The sequence below is a fragment of the Barbatula barbatula genome (assembly GCF_947034865.1).
Source record: "Barbatula barbatula genome assembly, chromosome: 3".
Taxonomy (NCBI): domain Eukaryota; kingdom Metazoa; phylum Chordata; class Actinopteri; order Cypriniformes; family Nemacheilidae; genus Barbatula; species Barbatula barbatula.
Window position 1 is genome coordinate 20955669 of NC_136764.1, and position 16894 is coordinate 20972562.

A 16894-nucleotide genomic window follows, 5' to 3' on the forward strand; every position below is an offset into this window, starting at 1 on the left:
ACTGCACATTTGCAGAGGTTCATATCTGATATTGGCGATTGTAAAAATAACATTATAAAGAAAAAGTAAAAATAAATATTATTCATCATCCCCCATTTTTAAATAATGGATCTTCAACAGCGATATTTATTGATTTATTTTAACTTGATTCCCAACATGACGTTCTGTTTGTTTCAAATGATTATTTTATTTTAATGTTTTAATTTGATATGAAATATTACAAGCTTTTTTATGGAAGAACTTTGAAAAAATGATTTAAAGAAAATGTAATATTACAAATGTCAGTGGACTTCGGAAGAGCAGCGGGCGACTTGAGTTCGAATCCAGGCTTGTGGCCCAATAAAAAAATTAATTGGCGCCAACTCAATCCTCAGTTGGACACCATGTTTAAGACCATTGCCCTTTAGATCTGGGTGACCTGCAAACATTATAATCTGTCACAAAAATAATCTAACATTATAGTCTAACATAATATTTAATGTTGTCTTTATTGTGTTATTGACCTGTGGCTTATGTTTTTAGTGTAAGAATAAAGGCTATGGAGCAACAGATAGCCAGTCTGACAGGACTTGTTCAGCATGCTCTTTTCAAAGGCCCGAATACAAGTGCCAAAGAGACCACCAGGTAAATGTTCAATTAAACTTTTTGAAGCTTTATATTAACTGTGTTATGGAATGTATTCTATTATTGTAAAATCTAAACTTTATTAGTTGGCCTATAATGTGAATTTTATAATCATTTGCATGGATTTTGACCATTTTCTATCTTTTACTACAGTGAAAAAACATTGAGGACCTCTCCAGCTCATAACATAAAAAATGGTGGTCAGTAAACATTCAGATATTTGTTTTCTTTAATATTCAAACAAACAAAGGCTATTGAATTACTATGTATGCTGTTTTATGCCGTTATCTGTTTGAATACTCAATTCTGATTGGCTGGAAGGTGTGCATTAAAAACAGTTGATCAAAAATTGATCAACATTTGAAATTAACTGACGAACTTTTTTTACCTGTCTGATAAAAAATTACACTGTAAACATCAATAACAGCTTTCATTTGGCAAATAACTTTGGTATATGCGGGATAATCCACGGCTAGCCATGCATCAAAGGATTTCAATGCACTGCGTGGAGCGACCACTCTCTGCTTCGCGTGGTTCTTGGCCACGGCTAGCTGTGCATAATCCCTTACATATATTACAATTTAATGTCTTCAATGACATCTCCCCTTGTTTATCTGAACAGGGACTGTAAAATTGAATAAAAGCCTGGTGTTTTCTCAGTTTTAGCATCCTATAAAGACCCAGCTGTGAATACAGACTCTGCTCCAGCACGGACTCAACCTCCTGTCAGAGATCCTGCTGTATGCTCACTGCTCTTCACTTTCAAAAGAAACGTATCTGACCTCAGACTGCAGCTCTACCAGCTCAAACAACTGCAGGTATAATCTCAATGTCACACCTGTATGCAGCAGGTCATTATAACCTGTGTTAACCGAGCTTTGCTTTGCGTATGCAGCTGCAAAACCAGGAAACCGTGAAGATGATGCTGCGACAAGCTGAACAGGAGATCTCTGGCAACCTTTCAGAAACTCCGCTGCGCCCAGAGGACCCTGTGCAAAGACAAAGAGTCCAGGTGGATGAAGAAAGACACAAGTACCTGTGCATGGAGGAGAACGTTCTCCTTCACCTTGGGTAAGAGAACAGGGCATCATACATGTTAAGGGGGATTTTTACTTTCTGGATCGGACCTACGCCGTAGCCTCTACACTGTAGGCAATGTGCCGGGTTTTTGTTTATACTTGTCATTGTTGTCTGCGTCGACAATGGCACACTTCGTTGTGTACGCTGTCTGAAGCATTTAGCAGTGATAGCGGCAAGTAAACAGTCAATTTTGCAGCCTGAGTTGTGACATGAAGAAGCGCATGTCATTTATTTACTGTTTATGATTCGTTCGGAAATGCGTATGAGTAACCCAACGCTATCGCTGAGTTTTTTTACCTGAAGGGAGGGGGTTCAAGCAGACCAATCACAGCGCTTGCGGACACAGAAGTAAAAGTCTCCCTTTATTGTGGCACTACTGTTTGACGTTGACTACCCGCAAAGAATCTATTACGGATTGGTCATCCGTCTTGAATGCCGGAGACAGCTGTAGATGAACAGAGCAGCATGTTGCCGTCTAAAGGGGAAGCAAAGCAGTGATTAGTTTCTGCAAATGAGCCAGATTTGATGCCGATTAACTTCTCACGTCTGATCAAAGCTAAATTCCCCCATCTCCCACAGCAATTAATTACAGTCCCATGACAGTGCTTAACATCAGCTTTAATAAACATCGAACAGGGGGAATACTTACATCATTAGTGTTATACTGGGTTTTCTTCAGAGGCCCATTTAGAAGTGTAAACCTTGATGGAAAAAAAGCTATCATGCCTTCCTTGGGTGGAGTAAGAGAGAATGAAATGACGTATCGAATAAGCCACTGTCCAAACCTGTCTCCGATGAATAAGGATTGTGAATGTTCGTCTGTGTTTCCTGTCACAATGAACTCTGTGTGTTATAAGTTAGGAAATATAAGTTAGGTTACTTCAAAAGGTACGGGTAGCACCAAATATCAAAGCACTTTATTCCATTGACAATCATCTGTCAATTATTACCCAACACAAAAACAAGTCAAATTCATGTTGTAACCAGCTTTGAGATCGTGAGATTGATTTACAAAAGCGGGACTTGACATCTTGCATGGGAAAACCCTTCAGGTAAATCACAGAAATCAAGAACCATTTCCCACAGACGCAGCACCAGGACTGTGGTCTTGGAGCATGTGCAGGTTTCTGTGTAGGTTTAATAACTGGGTATAACTCTAATGTCATGATGACCTGCTTCAGCGATTTACAGTTTTTAATCATATGAACAGAAACGAGTCTGAGACACTGAGAAACAATGAGGTTATTATGATCCTCTGAAGGTATTTGGCTGAGGGCTGAGTTTTTGTTGCAATCTTCTGCCCCAAAACTTCTCTGTATTTCAACTGTCAGTCAACAAACAAGCTTCAAGCATGTCTAACAGGTTTCAACCTTCAGCAGTTCTCAAAGTCACATCTTTCTCATTACACAGTGTTAGGTGTCACTAAATGCGGAACATGCTGCAATAAATGCATTTTAAACAAATACAGTACATACAAAAGAGCCAAAAAACACATTGGCGATTCTGAACAGATTTTCTATTTAAAGGGGATGTGCAATGGTGTTTCATGCATTCTGACTTCTGCACAATGCTTGACATGGTCAACTTGCCCTTTATTGGGCAGTTCTTTTCTTAGTCGTTTATTGGGCAATATGTTATTATAGAGAAATAAACGCTATTTTAGATTCAACACTTATTCTAGGTCACTAGTCAAATGTAAGCAAATTGGTGACATGGGCCATTGGTAATTCCTTTAAACAAGAGATCCGATTTCCACGTTTTCAGTGAAGCACAAGATCCTCTTCTTGGACAACATTCTCAAATTATGCTGGGTAAACACAGATCAGGTTTTGCACAAACTTGGGCAGTCAACGCCTGTTCCAATGCTGTCAGACTAAGTGTCAAAATTGAAGGCGTACCAAACCTCTCACTCAAAATATGAAGACTTGATGAAACTAGACCCTTTAGACTTTATATTCTGTAATCTAATTGTCTGTCTGATAATGGTACAGAGAGCTGGAGAACTATGTCGAGAAGCTCAAGAGAGAATCTACCTCTGGCACGAGCCATCAAGCAGTCACCCTGAAAGATGTGGAGGAAGGGGCGGTCAATCTACGAAAAGTGGGAGAAGCTTTGGCCGCACTTAAAGGTACACAGGATTTCTATTTTCTTGCCTGTAGAATCATGTCATTTTTATATTTATAAAATATAAAATGTGTGTAATTATTTGGTGAAATGGCTGGTGCATCTCTTCAGGAGAGTTCCCGGCGCTGCAGATAAAAATGCGAACGGTTTTGAGGGTGGAGGTGGAGGCTGTGCGTTTCTTGAAGGAGGAGCCGCATAAGATGGACAACATGCTGAAGAGAGTCAAAGCCCTGACTGACACTCTCAGTGGATTGAGAAGGTAGGAAACCATGTACTGTTAGCAATATTAAAGCCCGTTGACCATCAGTGGTACATTTTTAATATTGCTGAAAAAATTGTAAAGACATGTTTCACAATGGTAATATGGATATGATTTCCATGTAAAAACAAAAATTGTACACTGTACTCTATGTTGCTCTGGATAGAAGCATCTGCATTAAAGGAGTAGTCCCCTTAAAAATGATGATGTCATGATTATTCACTCATCTAAATGCAGTCCATGTGTTTATTTCCTTTGTCGAAAACCAAATTGAGGCTTATGAGGAAAGCTGTCCAGGGTTCTTCTCCATATAATGGACTTTAACGGGGGGCTAGAAAACACAAGTTTTTTCATGCAAAGAATAAATTGTCTTTACACTGATGATTTTTAGCTTTTTAATGACATTATGTAAAAGTGAAAACCAAAGAATATCGAGTACATTTAAAGAGAAAGATTGTGCTAGGAAGTATGTTCAAACTGCCGCGATACAGCAAATTTCTTTCTTTCATCAAAGACGGAGCGTTCTTGTGTACTTAATCTGTGAAAACCTACCTACAATTTATGCTGCAATTATAATCATAGAAAATTGAACCTGCATCAGCAGCAAATTCAGTTGCTTTTGGATCTTGTTGGTCTAACTTTGTCGAGACAAACTAAACGAGAAAATCAAGTGGCTTTGCATGACCCTCTTCATGACCCAAAGTTTGAGAAACTTTGATGATCATACTGCCGGTTAGTGTAGTGGGTTGATACATTTGGGCATGAGATTGCGAGGTTCCCACACTCATTTCACAATTAAATTATATCCAAGGTTGGATTTTGTTTGCAATTTGGTTTATTTTTATCCTGTCCTACTATTTCTAAATTCCTTATTTTATAAAGAACGCCGATACCTGACATAACGCTGTGAAGCAGTCCCTATATAGGGTGAATAATTGATTATCGAACGCTCGATATCCATTAATTCAGCACCACCACCATTGGACAGCACCTGGTAACGTGGGATGTAAGAAAGTGACCGTCTTTGGGAAACGCGCCTAGAAAAGGTATAACTGTAGTAAAGGTGTTCATTCGTAGACACTCTAACGTTATCGGGAAACGCAGCCCTGATCATTAGATAGGATATGCTTTTAAAGTAGAAATGGCTTTAAAATGTTTAAGAAATCTGTGTTTTATAAATCATCTCTGAAGATAACCATTTGTTTTCTGTAGATATGCTACTGATAGCCAGAATCATGCATCTGAAACCGCAAAGACAGTTACTGATTATTCAGTTGTCTATGCTGAGGGCTGCAGATCTCCAAAACCTGTGCAGGATTCTCCCACTCCACAGCCAAGATCACCCTCAAAAGTCAGCAGTTCAGAGCCCACAACCTCATCCCCCTACACAGTGCACCGGATTCGGAACACTCCCATCAGCACACACCACACCGGCCCCCTGCTCAATCCCTCCCACGGACGGGACTCGCCCACTGTGGCAATGGTCATACCCAGGAGCAGAGAAAACAGTCCTGATCTCAAACAGAGAGCCGCTCAACAGGGCCAGGAAGCTCAGCTGTCAGGCACTGCTGTGAGAACTGGATCTTTCACATCTTCACAGATCGTGGAGGAGATCACCTTTAATACAAACACGAGCGTGTTTCAAGAGGTGAATCTCAACCGTGTCTTTCACTTTTGATTGAGTTGCAACTAGTACAAAAACGTCATGGTGTTGTGTGATTATCTACGTAGTTTCCCTGGGGTGAAAATGTAATTTTCCTTAAACTGCAGTTAACCAAAGTTAACACGTAACACGGTTGACCAAATTGGAATAATTAGCATATAGAGCATATAATAAATGAAGCAAGGGTGTAGAATTATATTAAAGCTATTTTAGGAAATGAAGAAATGATTATTTTTACAGGAAAAAATAACTAAATATTCAACTTTTTCTAGACTGAATCTATGAAACGTATTAATTGAAAGTAACCTGAATCTATTAAAAAAATGGTTGCATTAATGTAACCACAACTCTTGTGCCCGGTTTCACAAACAAGGCTTAAGCCTAGTCTCAGACAAAAATGCAAGTTTGATCTGTCTTAAATGAAAATCACTTGCGATGGCAGATCCTAAAACATTTCAGTACTATTGCTTTGTTGTCTCAAGATTCACACTAGCATAGTTTTTACTGAGGCATTTTTATAAAAGCTACTTTAATATCCTAATTTAAATAAGGCCTAGTCCTGGTTTAAAATAAACCCTGTCTGTGAAACTGGGCCTTGGATTTTTAAGTCAAAAAATGTTAAGCAATAAAACTATTTATTTACTATTAGGCAGACGATTTCATTCATTCATACATTCGCTGATATCATAAGCCCTATCTTAAACACGGCCAAAATGTATCCGTTTTTGAGTTTCCTGGGAATAGACCCATGACCTTGGCATTTCGTTTTGGGCTGCAGGAGAGCTGATATCACTAAAGAGTAACTTCAGATATCTGTGTCACTCCTCACAGGTTTCAGAAAGAGGCCTGGAGGAAAAGCACACAAACAGCACGCTTCACTCTGCTGAACCAGAAACGGAGAAAGAAATGGATAGAGTCCTTCAGCAGACCCAGGCCAGCCTTTTGAACTCCATACCTGACCTGGAGTTGAGCGACCGGGCGGACAAAATCTCCTCCCAACCACCCAGCAGGCTAGATATGATGGCATTTTCACTTCCCGTGTCTCCACTTCCTGGCATGTCCATCCACTCTAATCTGCATATACAACTAAATCATTTGTTTATGTTACAAAATATGCATTGCACAAATATTTGATTTTATTTGGCTTTTTGTTTAAACAGAAGCTACACTACAAGATGGACTCAAAGCAGACAAACCAGTCCAGACCAGTTTAGAGAGACCCCCGAAGGCCACCATAGAAAAGCCCCACAGGGCTAGTGTTGACAGAGGAAAGCCCAACCCTGAGACCACCAGCAAATCGCCTCCTCCTCCCCCTCCACGCAGATTCTACCCCTCCGGAGCTAGGCTCACCACCGGTCGGTCAGGAGAGGTGCTCTACGCCCCCCGGAAAGAGTCAACTAGCGCTCAGGTGTGTGTGTTGTGCTGTTTCAACTCCAAATAATGTTGTTGTGATCCTCATTAGAAGAAGTCACTCAGGCCTTGCTGAACTGCATTCCCAGACATCTTCTCTCAGTGGATTCCTGCAGTTGTGGTTGATATTTGTTGCAATTGTATTGTGCTATCTTTGGCCTGGGTGTGCCATATTGTGTCCTGTTTTTGTGAATAATAATGAAAGCCACAGTGTGGGTTCCAGCTGCTCTTGTTGTTATGAAAGAAATAATAGAGGGTGAGGGTCGGTCACACTTGGCTGATTGTTTTGGCTCTAGGAGGCTGAGGAAGAAGCTCCACAGCCCAAACCCTTGCGTGTGCCCCCAAAGGTCAAGCCCAAGCCGTGCACCCCTCCCCCTGTCAACACCTCCACCTTACAAGATGAAGAAGATGAAGGAGATACGATTTTGGCTGAGCTACAGGTCAGCAGAACACGATTATCCTTTTTGCACATTTATTATTTCACACATGTGGAGGTTAACCTGTGGCTAATAAGAAAAAAGTGGAAGTAGGAAACGCAGTTGGCTGAAAAATAGGGGTTAGGTGACAAACATCGAGCTGATATGAACATCAAACAGCCACATCAATGTAACCATGTACACTTTAAATATGGCACTTTAAGGGATAATGCGGGGCATATCGGATTTCCCAGAAGTCTAACTTGTGCTGCCCTCTGTAGTTCAGAATAGGTAACTTCATCTATGACTGTGACGTCAGCATGAATCCAGGTCCAGCTTACACAAAAATAAAAATACATCATACAGTACGCAACACCCCAAAACCTGGACACATAAGAAAGGAAAATAATAGAATACAATAGTGCATATTACAAACATAAATGTATAATTTGTACGAATAAATATACACTATATTTACAGGACACGCTTTAGAACAACAGTAAACTTATTGAAAGTCTGGATGACACAAATGAAGTTGCAGAGAATTTGCAAAAATGTTGCCGTGGCATTTTATAATCTTAAGGTGTGAAACTTTTTAAACCGTTTTGAAGGATTTTCCTCCTTTTGGCTCCTTTTGGCTGTTTCTTGTCATTATTGAAGTCATCCTTTTCAAAAAACATTTAAGCATATGCCTTTAGATGAAATGTTTTTTTAATCATGAAGAACATTTCAGTCAAGTGAACCTAAACTTTGGATTTAAAAATGAGAAAAAGTAGAAAAGAACATGTGCTTACTATATGAAATAGGATTTGGCTGAGGACACTGTTTTGAATTTTAATCAACACAGGTCGGAAAAATCTATAAAACATTTCTTCAATCAAATTGTTTAACTAAAATAAAGACGCGTTTTAATTATAACAAATAAATATATTGTTCAAAAATGACTATAATGTTTGGGTACTTTATGGTTTCCAAACGTAGCCTAGCTAACAATGTTCTCTTTATATGTTCTGCTACCATTGTAAAAACTTGCTCCATGTTTAATTAATAAAAAATGTTGTTCATCTTTGTTATTTTCAGTAACAAACTAAAAGTACATTGAACTCAAAGTACAGTGAAGTCAGCCCGTGGCTCCGTATTTGTGTGAGTATAGCACTGTAACGTCTGACAGGACAGGATAGTTCGCAGGGCTATAATCATGTCCACCTTTGTCGAGTCCAGGACCAGGACTAGTCAAGACCGAGTCTAAAGAGGTGCGAGTCCAAGTCAAGACCGAGTCTAAATGAGACGGTCAAGACAAAGACAGAAAAAAGAATCCTCTTCAAGACCACTTACTTTATTTGTAATGATCAAAATCATTTTATTCACTTAAGGTATAGCAATTTCACCAAAGTCAAAAGGTGAAAGACTTTTTATTTTAAAAACCGATAGAACAATGACACTGACATTCAGCCTGACAACATCTTGAATTGGGACACTCGCTCAGGCATCTGCCAAAAGCTTTCACGCTCGTCTTTCAAAATACGTTCCGAAACGTTTTGCTGTTGTCGATGTTGTTTCTTAGACCGTACACATTTCGGGACGCACTTAGAAAGGTATTTTGACCCACCACTTGAGAAACACTGATCCAAGTACTGCAAAAAAGGTCATGTTTTGCATTCATCGCATGTATTAAATACAACAGCACCTTATGTCCAACCCTCATCCCCCCAGGTGTTTCAGAAGTGCACAGTTAAAGATTTACAGCCCAGATACATTGTCAATCTCACAACCCATGAGCCCTTAGACAGTGTGAGGGAACCGGGGCTTACCAAACAAAGTAACGAATGTGACGTGTACTTAACCACCAATTCATAAGTCTCACACGGCAGTCATGTCCCATAACCTCCTGTTCTACTGACACTAATACGTAACATTCACACCGATGCACGCTGACGTCTGACCATAACCCCTCAGTAAAAGAGGAACAACCCATTCCAATGTGTGTCTGTCACTCAGCTCTCTTTCTGAATGCTAATAGATGCAGCCGGATAAGAGGGGTGGGACCGAGTCACCGGGCGGTTGGAGGGTCATTCAGTTCAATCTGACTTTTGACCTTTTTCCTTTTCAACAGTCAGAGTTCACTTTTTTAAAAACGAGGACGGATGTCGACTCCAAGGACATTTTTGACCAATGACTGACTGATGTTTCGTGTCTCATTGTTTTCTTTTTTAAAGATTATATTTCTGTTTTACGGATACACATTAAACATGAGTTTCAGAATTATACTCTAATAATCAGATTACAAGTGTATACATCAGGGATTTTCAAACTTTTGGGGGTCAGGAAGCCCTTACCAAGAAGACATTTTCCAAGGGCCCCATAGTTCAAACACGTCCTTACCACAAGTTGAACTATTTGTATTGGATGTGGGTTTTCTTCTTCATATAAATACTTCAGACTCATTTTACAGTGATAAATAAAAGCACATTTAATCTTACATTATGTTAATACCACATGTGCTTCGTTGTCATTTTGTTCAAATATCTTTTGACATTAATACTTATCAGGTTTTCTTAAAACCCTTTATGAAATCAACAGCAGCAAGACAGCCATAGTGTTAATAAACCCAAACACTGAAATGACAGGTTTAAGATTTTAAGTCTTCTTATAATAAAGCACAATTTGATCATTCATAGAACATTATTGTGCAGACACCCTGGCTATGGATTGCAGACCACCAGGTGTCCTCAGACCCTACTTTAAAGATTAAAACCGAGAGCAATTTTTCAGCGTCTCTACTGAATCCAACTTACTTTTTTCCACCAACATACTTTGTTTTAAAAATGATCTGACCATAAAGCATGTTTTGTCCACAGGCATCTCCTCACTGTGAAACATCTTTGCATGGAAAATGCTAAAATATCTAATTTTCAATAAGAATAAATGCATGTTTGTTGCATGGTTTCCACCTATGAGTTACATTAACAGTCTTATGTTTCTTTAATATGACAAATGGTTAAACAACTCTAGATGGCGCCATTGATCTGTTTTACTTTGTGACGTTTGTCTGCATTTCTTTGTGTAGTTGAGTTTTATTTGAATCAGCTCAGGTAAAGTCTAAGCAGACAATCACTTCAATGTAATGACTCTGTGCTAACAAACTGTCCTAGCAGAAAATCCCTCATCAGGCACAGGAAGGAAAACTATCTGAAATGACAGAAGATAGCATAACACCTGGCTCACCTAGGGTAAATATCTTTTCTTTTGGTTAAGAACATAAACAGCTACGGGAAACAATTAAGAGATCATTAAAATCTATTTTCAGTTTTTCTGAATTTGCTATTTCTAGCGACGTGTATAGGTGAAATTATTATTTTATTATCCGTGAACTACAAGCAATATTTCTTTTGAATTTCTAATAAAAATTTATGTTTTTAATGCAAAAAATCTATTTGCATTTGTTTGCAAAAATGAAAACTGGAGAAACGAGTGAAAATAACTAAAATAATTGCTCCGTATTTTTTAATACCTCAAATAAGACCTTTTTTTATCAGTTTTCATGTGTCTTGTCATGCTGTCAGTCTTTTACATTACTGTTGGATTACGTCATGTCACTCCTGAGGTTTGATTTTGTTGAAATTCAGCAGACACTGGATGCAATGACCACGATACATCTAGAAATACTGATTAAATAATTTTTTTAGAGAAACGGTCTCTTCATTTTTCTGCAGCTGTATGTTTACATATACATATCATATTCACTTTGCCTTGAATGTGTTGCTTTAAATCCAAAGAATTCTTAATTTCTTTGTCAGGTCCTATATTACTTCACCGGGACAACCGCAAAGTCGTCGAGTGAAAGTGGAGCAGCTGACCTGCAAGAGCCCACAGAAGCAACTTTCCCTTCATCCAAGGTTGCATCTGAGAACGCTTCTGACCTTTTCCACCTACCAAACCTGTTAACATCAGATGATGTGTCTAAAATTTCAGTCAAGGAGACCCAAAGCAAGCTGAGCGATGCTCAGCAGGTGTCATCCGGTCCTGTAAACTCGTTTGCTATGGCTGTAAAAGAACGATCACTCATAAGCCCCATAGAGATGAAGGCTGAATCAGTTCTGAAGTCACTAAAGCAGGAAGTCCCAACGACCTCAGAGAAAATCAAACCGGTTGAGACATCAGAGCAGCAGATAGCATATACATCCAATGAGCAAGACAGGTCAGTAAAACCTAGAACGACCACTGTCGAAGTTACCCTTGTTAGCACGAGCTCTCACAATGCTGATCCTCAGGTTCACTCACCTGTCAGTCAACCAAGCAGTGGCACATGGTCATCACAGCAGAACGACATTGAGCAGCAAGTAATAATGCGATCATCCAATAGTCAGTTCCGTTACACAGAGGATGCCAGTTTGAGTCCAGACCTCCCCGGAGAAGAAGCCCCGCCTCCACCAAATAACATCGCCTTTAGGATCACTAACTCCAAAGTACAGGCTTTGTCCACAGGAGAATACCAACAGCTGGTAAACAGCAAAGGTGAGGACGTCCAGACTCTTAGAGTGGGCACGGAACCGACTCTTTTTGCCCCTGAGGACTGCGGATATGACAAGAAGCCAGTGATTATCATTTTCGATGAGCCCATGGATATCCAACAGGCATACAAACGCCTATCCACCATCTTTGAGTGTGAAGAAGAGCTGGAGAGAGTTCTGTCCGAGGAACGGATCGACGAAGAGACCGAAGAAGAATTGGAAATGACCTCGAAGAGTCACGATGAACAGATAATGACCAGAAATAACATCGTAGACAAGGTAAACAATCAGAGAAGTAGTAGCGTCGGTAGTGCGTTGCCTTCACAGAGATCGAGTTCCTGCGAGAGCTCCTCTCCCGACGTCGAGGACGGAGACAAAACGGGATTGCCTAAAGATGTGAAAAAGAAATTCAAGTTTAGGTTTCCCAAGAAGCAGCTCGCCGCCATCGGTCAGGCCCTACGCACGGGGACTAAAACTGGGAAGAAGACGCTGCAGGTGGTCGTGTACGAGGACGAAGAGGAAGCGGATGGAACCGTGAGCGAGCTCAAAGAAGCCAAGAGGTTTGAGGTCCAAACCCTCGCAGACCCTGATTCACCCATCCCCCAGACTGTATCCCAAAGCTCAACCGCCTCACCCCAGACCGCCAGAGACAGGACAGAGGAAATCCGCAAGACGACATACCAAACGTTAAACAGTCTCGAGCAAACTATCAAACAGCTGGAAAACACCATAAGTGACATTGGACTGTCGACTGAAGTCTCCCACAAAGACTCAAAGCTTAAAAGAATCCCAAGTCAAAAAGAAACAGAGGACGGCAGTCCCAAAAAACAACCACCACCTCTGAAACCAAAACCACACAAGTCCTCTCAACATAAGAGATCGAAAGCGCAGTCACATTCCTCCACTAGCACGTCGGGGTCCCCCAGTTCCTCCACTAGCACGTCGGGGTCCCCCAGTTCCTCCAGCTCCAGCAGTAAACAGGTCTCAGTTCATCTTCCCTCTTCTCCCGGTGGCTTGGGTTTGTTCTAGGGCCTCACTATCTATCCGCCGACTCCAATAATCAACACCGAATGTGTTTTGTAGTTGTCAGCTGTGAAGTACCCTCGGGAACGCTGGGGTGTGTGATTTTAGTGCACGTGATTATGGACTTGGTTTTGGATCGTCTCCCTTTCACTCTACTTTCACTGTTCAGACTTTCATTCAGGTTGAAGCCTTGAACTTTTTCTCCGTCTAAATGCTCTCATCTGTTACTGGGTCAATAAAACGCATGTAGTGGTGGTCGGGAACTTGGTGCTGTGGTTCACTTGAATTTTTCGGTCCGCAATCATGTCTAAAAATGATAATGTTTTGTTGTTTATTGCGTTTCCGTGCATCTGCCAGGTATCTTCATCTGTTTGACATTGTTTTTTTGTGACTCTTTACAGAACACCGGCGACTCGCCTGCTTCGAGTAGGATTTCATCGCCCAAATCTCGCCCGGAAAAACCCGGAAAGCCCCAGAAGCTCCAGGATCCCCAGAGGCAATTCCGACAGGTAGTTTTACTGTAGGGCGACCAGGGAGGTCAAGACAAATGAGCAAGAATGCTCCGTAAACTGTGAATCCGTCATTTTATTGTGGACACACGTGGATCCCTTGTACTTCATCACAACCCCCTGCTTACGCATTCTTGTCATAACCACCGTCACCAAAAGGACCGTAAAATACTTTTATTTTGGTTGGATTATGAAGAGACCTGCGTATCCAAAATCCTCTTATCCCTCCTTTCCCCCTTTATTGTTTCATGTGCGAAACAAACTAAGAGAAAACCCCACATCACACCTTTTTGTTACTAGAGCAATATTTTTGTCGGTGCTTCGCTGTCGAGTATTTTTATGGAAATAGAAATCTGTATTTTTCGTACTGTATATGTTATCCTCCTTGACTTTCCGTGTCTTCCGACATCTTTGTTCGCAGGCTAACGGCAGCGCTATGAAAGCTGATGGGGATCGTAAACACGCTTCCCTTGCTTTGCCTGCTTCTAAGACTAATCGAACCTCTTCCTCTAAATCCTTTATCCCGTCTCTCAGTCTGAGCTGGCCCAGCTGCGGACACGCCTTGACCTCAGAGGACTCTATCCAAACTCCCCTGTGCTCTCGTCGATCTAAAGATCAAAACCTTGCGCTTTGTCCACACGCTCAAAATATCCAGTACTGCTCTTATTGCTATTCATCCTCTAGCTCCTCTTCTTCCTCTGTATCTCCAACTTCTTCCCCTTCCTCTCTTTTAACGGTCGCCGAACTGCACACACGGACGGCATCGGCACGCCAGCATCCTCACGCGGAGACACGGCGTGAGCTTTAAATTGCTCTCTTTATTTCTTGTTGGGGGATTTGAGTTCTTCTGTAATGACGACAGGTTGGTCTTGATTTGATGCTGCGTTTTTAAGGTGGTATTACGGTCTACTTCGGAACTCTTAAGAATTCAACCAAATAGATCTAGTCACTTATGGCAGTGCTTCTGAAACACTTGTTTTTTTATTGATACGCATGATTATAAATGACAGTGTTGGCTTTATATTTTACAGTGCATTCGAAAAATTATTGTTTATTTACATGAACTATGTTAAATATGCTATTTTGGAGATAGAAAAATGGATGAATAAAGACTTTTGGTTTAATTAGCCATATACAATGTGTGCGTTCAAAAGTGTGAGCAAGTTTTAGAATTAAGAGTAAAGGAAATAATGGCATAATATATAATATGTATTGTGATATTCTGTAGAATTACGAGGACACGAAACAGATTTGTGAAATTGCTCGTGTTGGAGCGCTCTCAGATATCATTGATCACATTGTACACAAACTGAAAATAAATACAACATTATTTCTCAAATAGAAACGACAGTTCTCACATTTTGGAAGCCCACTGTATATATATCATGCAGTTCAACAAGCCTGTGGTGAATGATTTAATAGAAAGGGATCTAACCGAATTTGTGTTAATTCCTCTTCAACTCCAGTGCACTGCCAGTTTAAACTAACAATATGCAGCCTATGACCTGTTTTATTGGTTGTTTTGCCATACCACCACATGAACTTATTGTTCATTAAAGGCTCTACGCGACGAACAACGTGTATATAGTGTGAGTGGATGACGTACAATCATAGTAATTCTGTAGCTTTGTGTTGTGCCATTCTTACACTCCTTTGAAAATGCCAAAAATAAAAGTTGTTTACGTATTAAGTATTGATTACATATTGGATGTAAAAGGTGTTTTAACTTTGTGCCAAACTTGACTCCTATGCATGCTTCCCATACATTTATTCAGAGAATAATGCAAAGCTATATTGCTGTAAATATGATCTCTGATTTTGTATAACTTGTACAAAAATGTGTGAAACGAAAGCTTGCCAGATGTTTATGAAATAAAGGGCTGCCAGTGGATTCTTGCTTCTTTTTTTTTTTCTTGAAACAACGCGTTTTTTGTGGTGTCCTCCATTTTTGGATGTGTCGCAAAAATGTGAAACACATCCAGATCTTCAATGATCTTCAATGACAAGCAATGATCCTTTAAGCATTCTCCATAGAAACAACACATTCAGCCGGGTTTCACAGACAAGGCTTAAGAAAAATATCTTGCCCTGACATTAAAATATGTCAGTGCCATTGTATTGTTTCAAGATGCACATCAGTAATGTTTTTTCTATGGCATTTTATTAAAACAAACTTAAATAGCCTAAATTAACTAAGGCATAGTCCTGGTTTAGGCTAAGCCTTGTCCATGAAACCAGGCCAACGTTCTAGTGTGGAGTGAGCAGAATTAAAGTGAAACATTTATACAAGTATACATTTCTTTGTTCTGATGGACAAAGATATTTGGAAGAATGCTAGTAACCAAACTGATCACGACACCCATATATAGTAGGAAAAATTGCTTTATAATTTTTTTTGTTCTGGTGAACACAGAAGACATTTTGAAGAATGTAGGACAGCAAACGGTTCTGGGGCACGTTTGACTACCATTGTTTTTTCCTACGATGGGAGTCGTTGGGTGTTGAGATCTGTTCGGTTTTAAGCGTTCTTCCAAATATCTTTCTCTATGTCCATCAGAACAAAGAAATGTATACACATCTGGAACAGCTCGAAGGTGAGTAAATAGAAACATAATTTACATTTTTGCAGAATCCCTTTCAATTTAATTTCAGAAAAGCAGGACCAAAGGTTTTTCAGAGGTATTCCCTCGTAACAATTGCATCTCTCAAGTTTGAAAGCAAGTACTATAAAGTGATGATACATCATTTTCATCTTTCATCCAAAAATCATCATTTACTCTTGTCATTTCAAAACTTTCTTTCTTCTGCAGAACACAAAAGAAGAATGTTGATAACTGAACAGAGGCGACACCTATTCACTTGCATTGGTGTAGTTGTGTCCGTACAATAGAAGTGAATGTCTACCACTATTGTTCAGTTAACATTCTTCAAAATATATTTACTTTTCATACAAGTTTGAAATGACAAGAGTAAATGCCCTTCAACGCCTAGACTTTGAATTAGAAAACCAATTATCAAGTTTTTTGCTGTTTTAGTTATATACATTCTCGCTCGATTTGAGTTGAAATAAAAGCATATAATACACAATTCCTCTCACTGTGAACAAACACTTTGGGAAATCATTCCGTCATCGTGTTATCATTTAAGTAACCATTTAACAATGGTTATATTGAGATATCAGAGATGAACCGAATTGGGTGTCTTAAACATAAGTCTTTAAAAATGGGTTTCAAAAGCCATTTAAGAACTGTGTCTGTGGCCCTCAGCGGTCTTTT

The 16894-nt window shown here is 39.9% G+C and overlaps 1 protein-coding gene across 1 annotated transcript in view; it reads left to right on the plus strand.

The window, feature by feature from the left end:
- Window positions 1-15503, plus strand: part of LOC306892184 (sickle tail protein homolog) — a 45570-nt gene extending 30067 nt beyond the window's left edge. Inside the window, exons 7-20 of the mRNA XM_079453072.1 lie at window positions 523-624; window positions 778-824; window positions 1285-1442; window positions 1520-1695; window positions 3696-3832; window positions 3940-4087; window positions 5300-5735; window positions 6582-6804; window positions 6911-7158; window positions 7457-7600; window positions 10732-10806; window positions 11374-13068; window positions 13512-13619; window positions 14041-15503. Of these exons, the coding sequence (XP_079309198.1) occupies window positions 523-624; window positions 778-824; window positions 1285-1442; window positions 1520-1695; window positions 3696-3832; window positions 3940-4087; window positions 5300-5735; window positions 6582-6804; window positions 6911-7158; window positions 7457-7600; window positions 10732-10806; window positions 11374-13068; window positions 13512-13619; window positions 14041-14427 (4084 nt within the window). The 3' untranslated portion in view covers window positions 14428-15503. The remainder of the gene's footprint in view (window positions 1-522; window positions 625-777; window positions 825-1284; window positions 1443-1519; window positions 1696-3695; window positions 3833-3939; window positions 4088-5299; window positions 5736-6581; window positions 6805-6910; window positions 7159-7456; window positions 7601-10731; window positions 10807-11373; window positions 13069-13511; window positions 13620-14040) is intronic.
- The last annotated feature ends 1391 nt before the right edge of the window (window positions 15504-16894 follow it).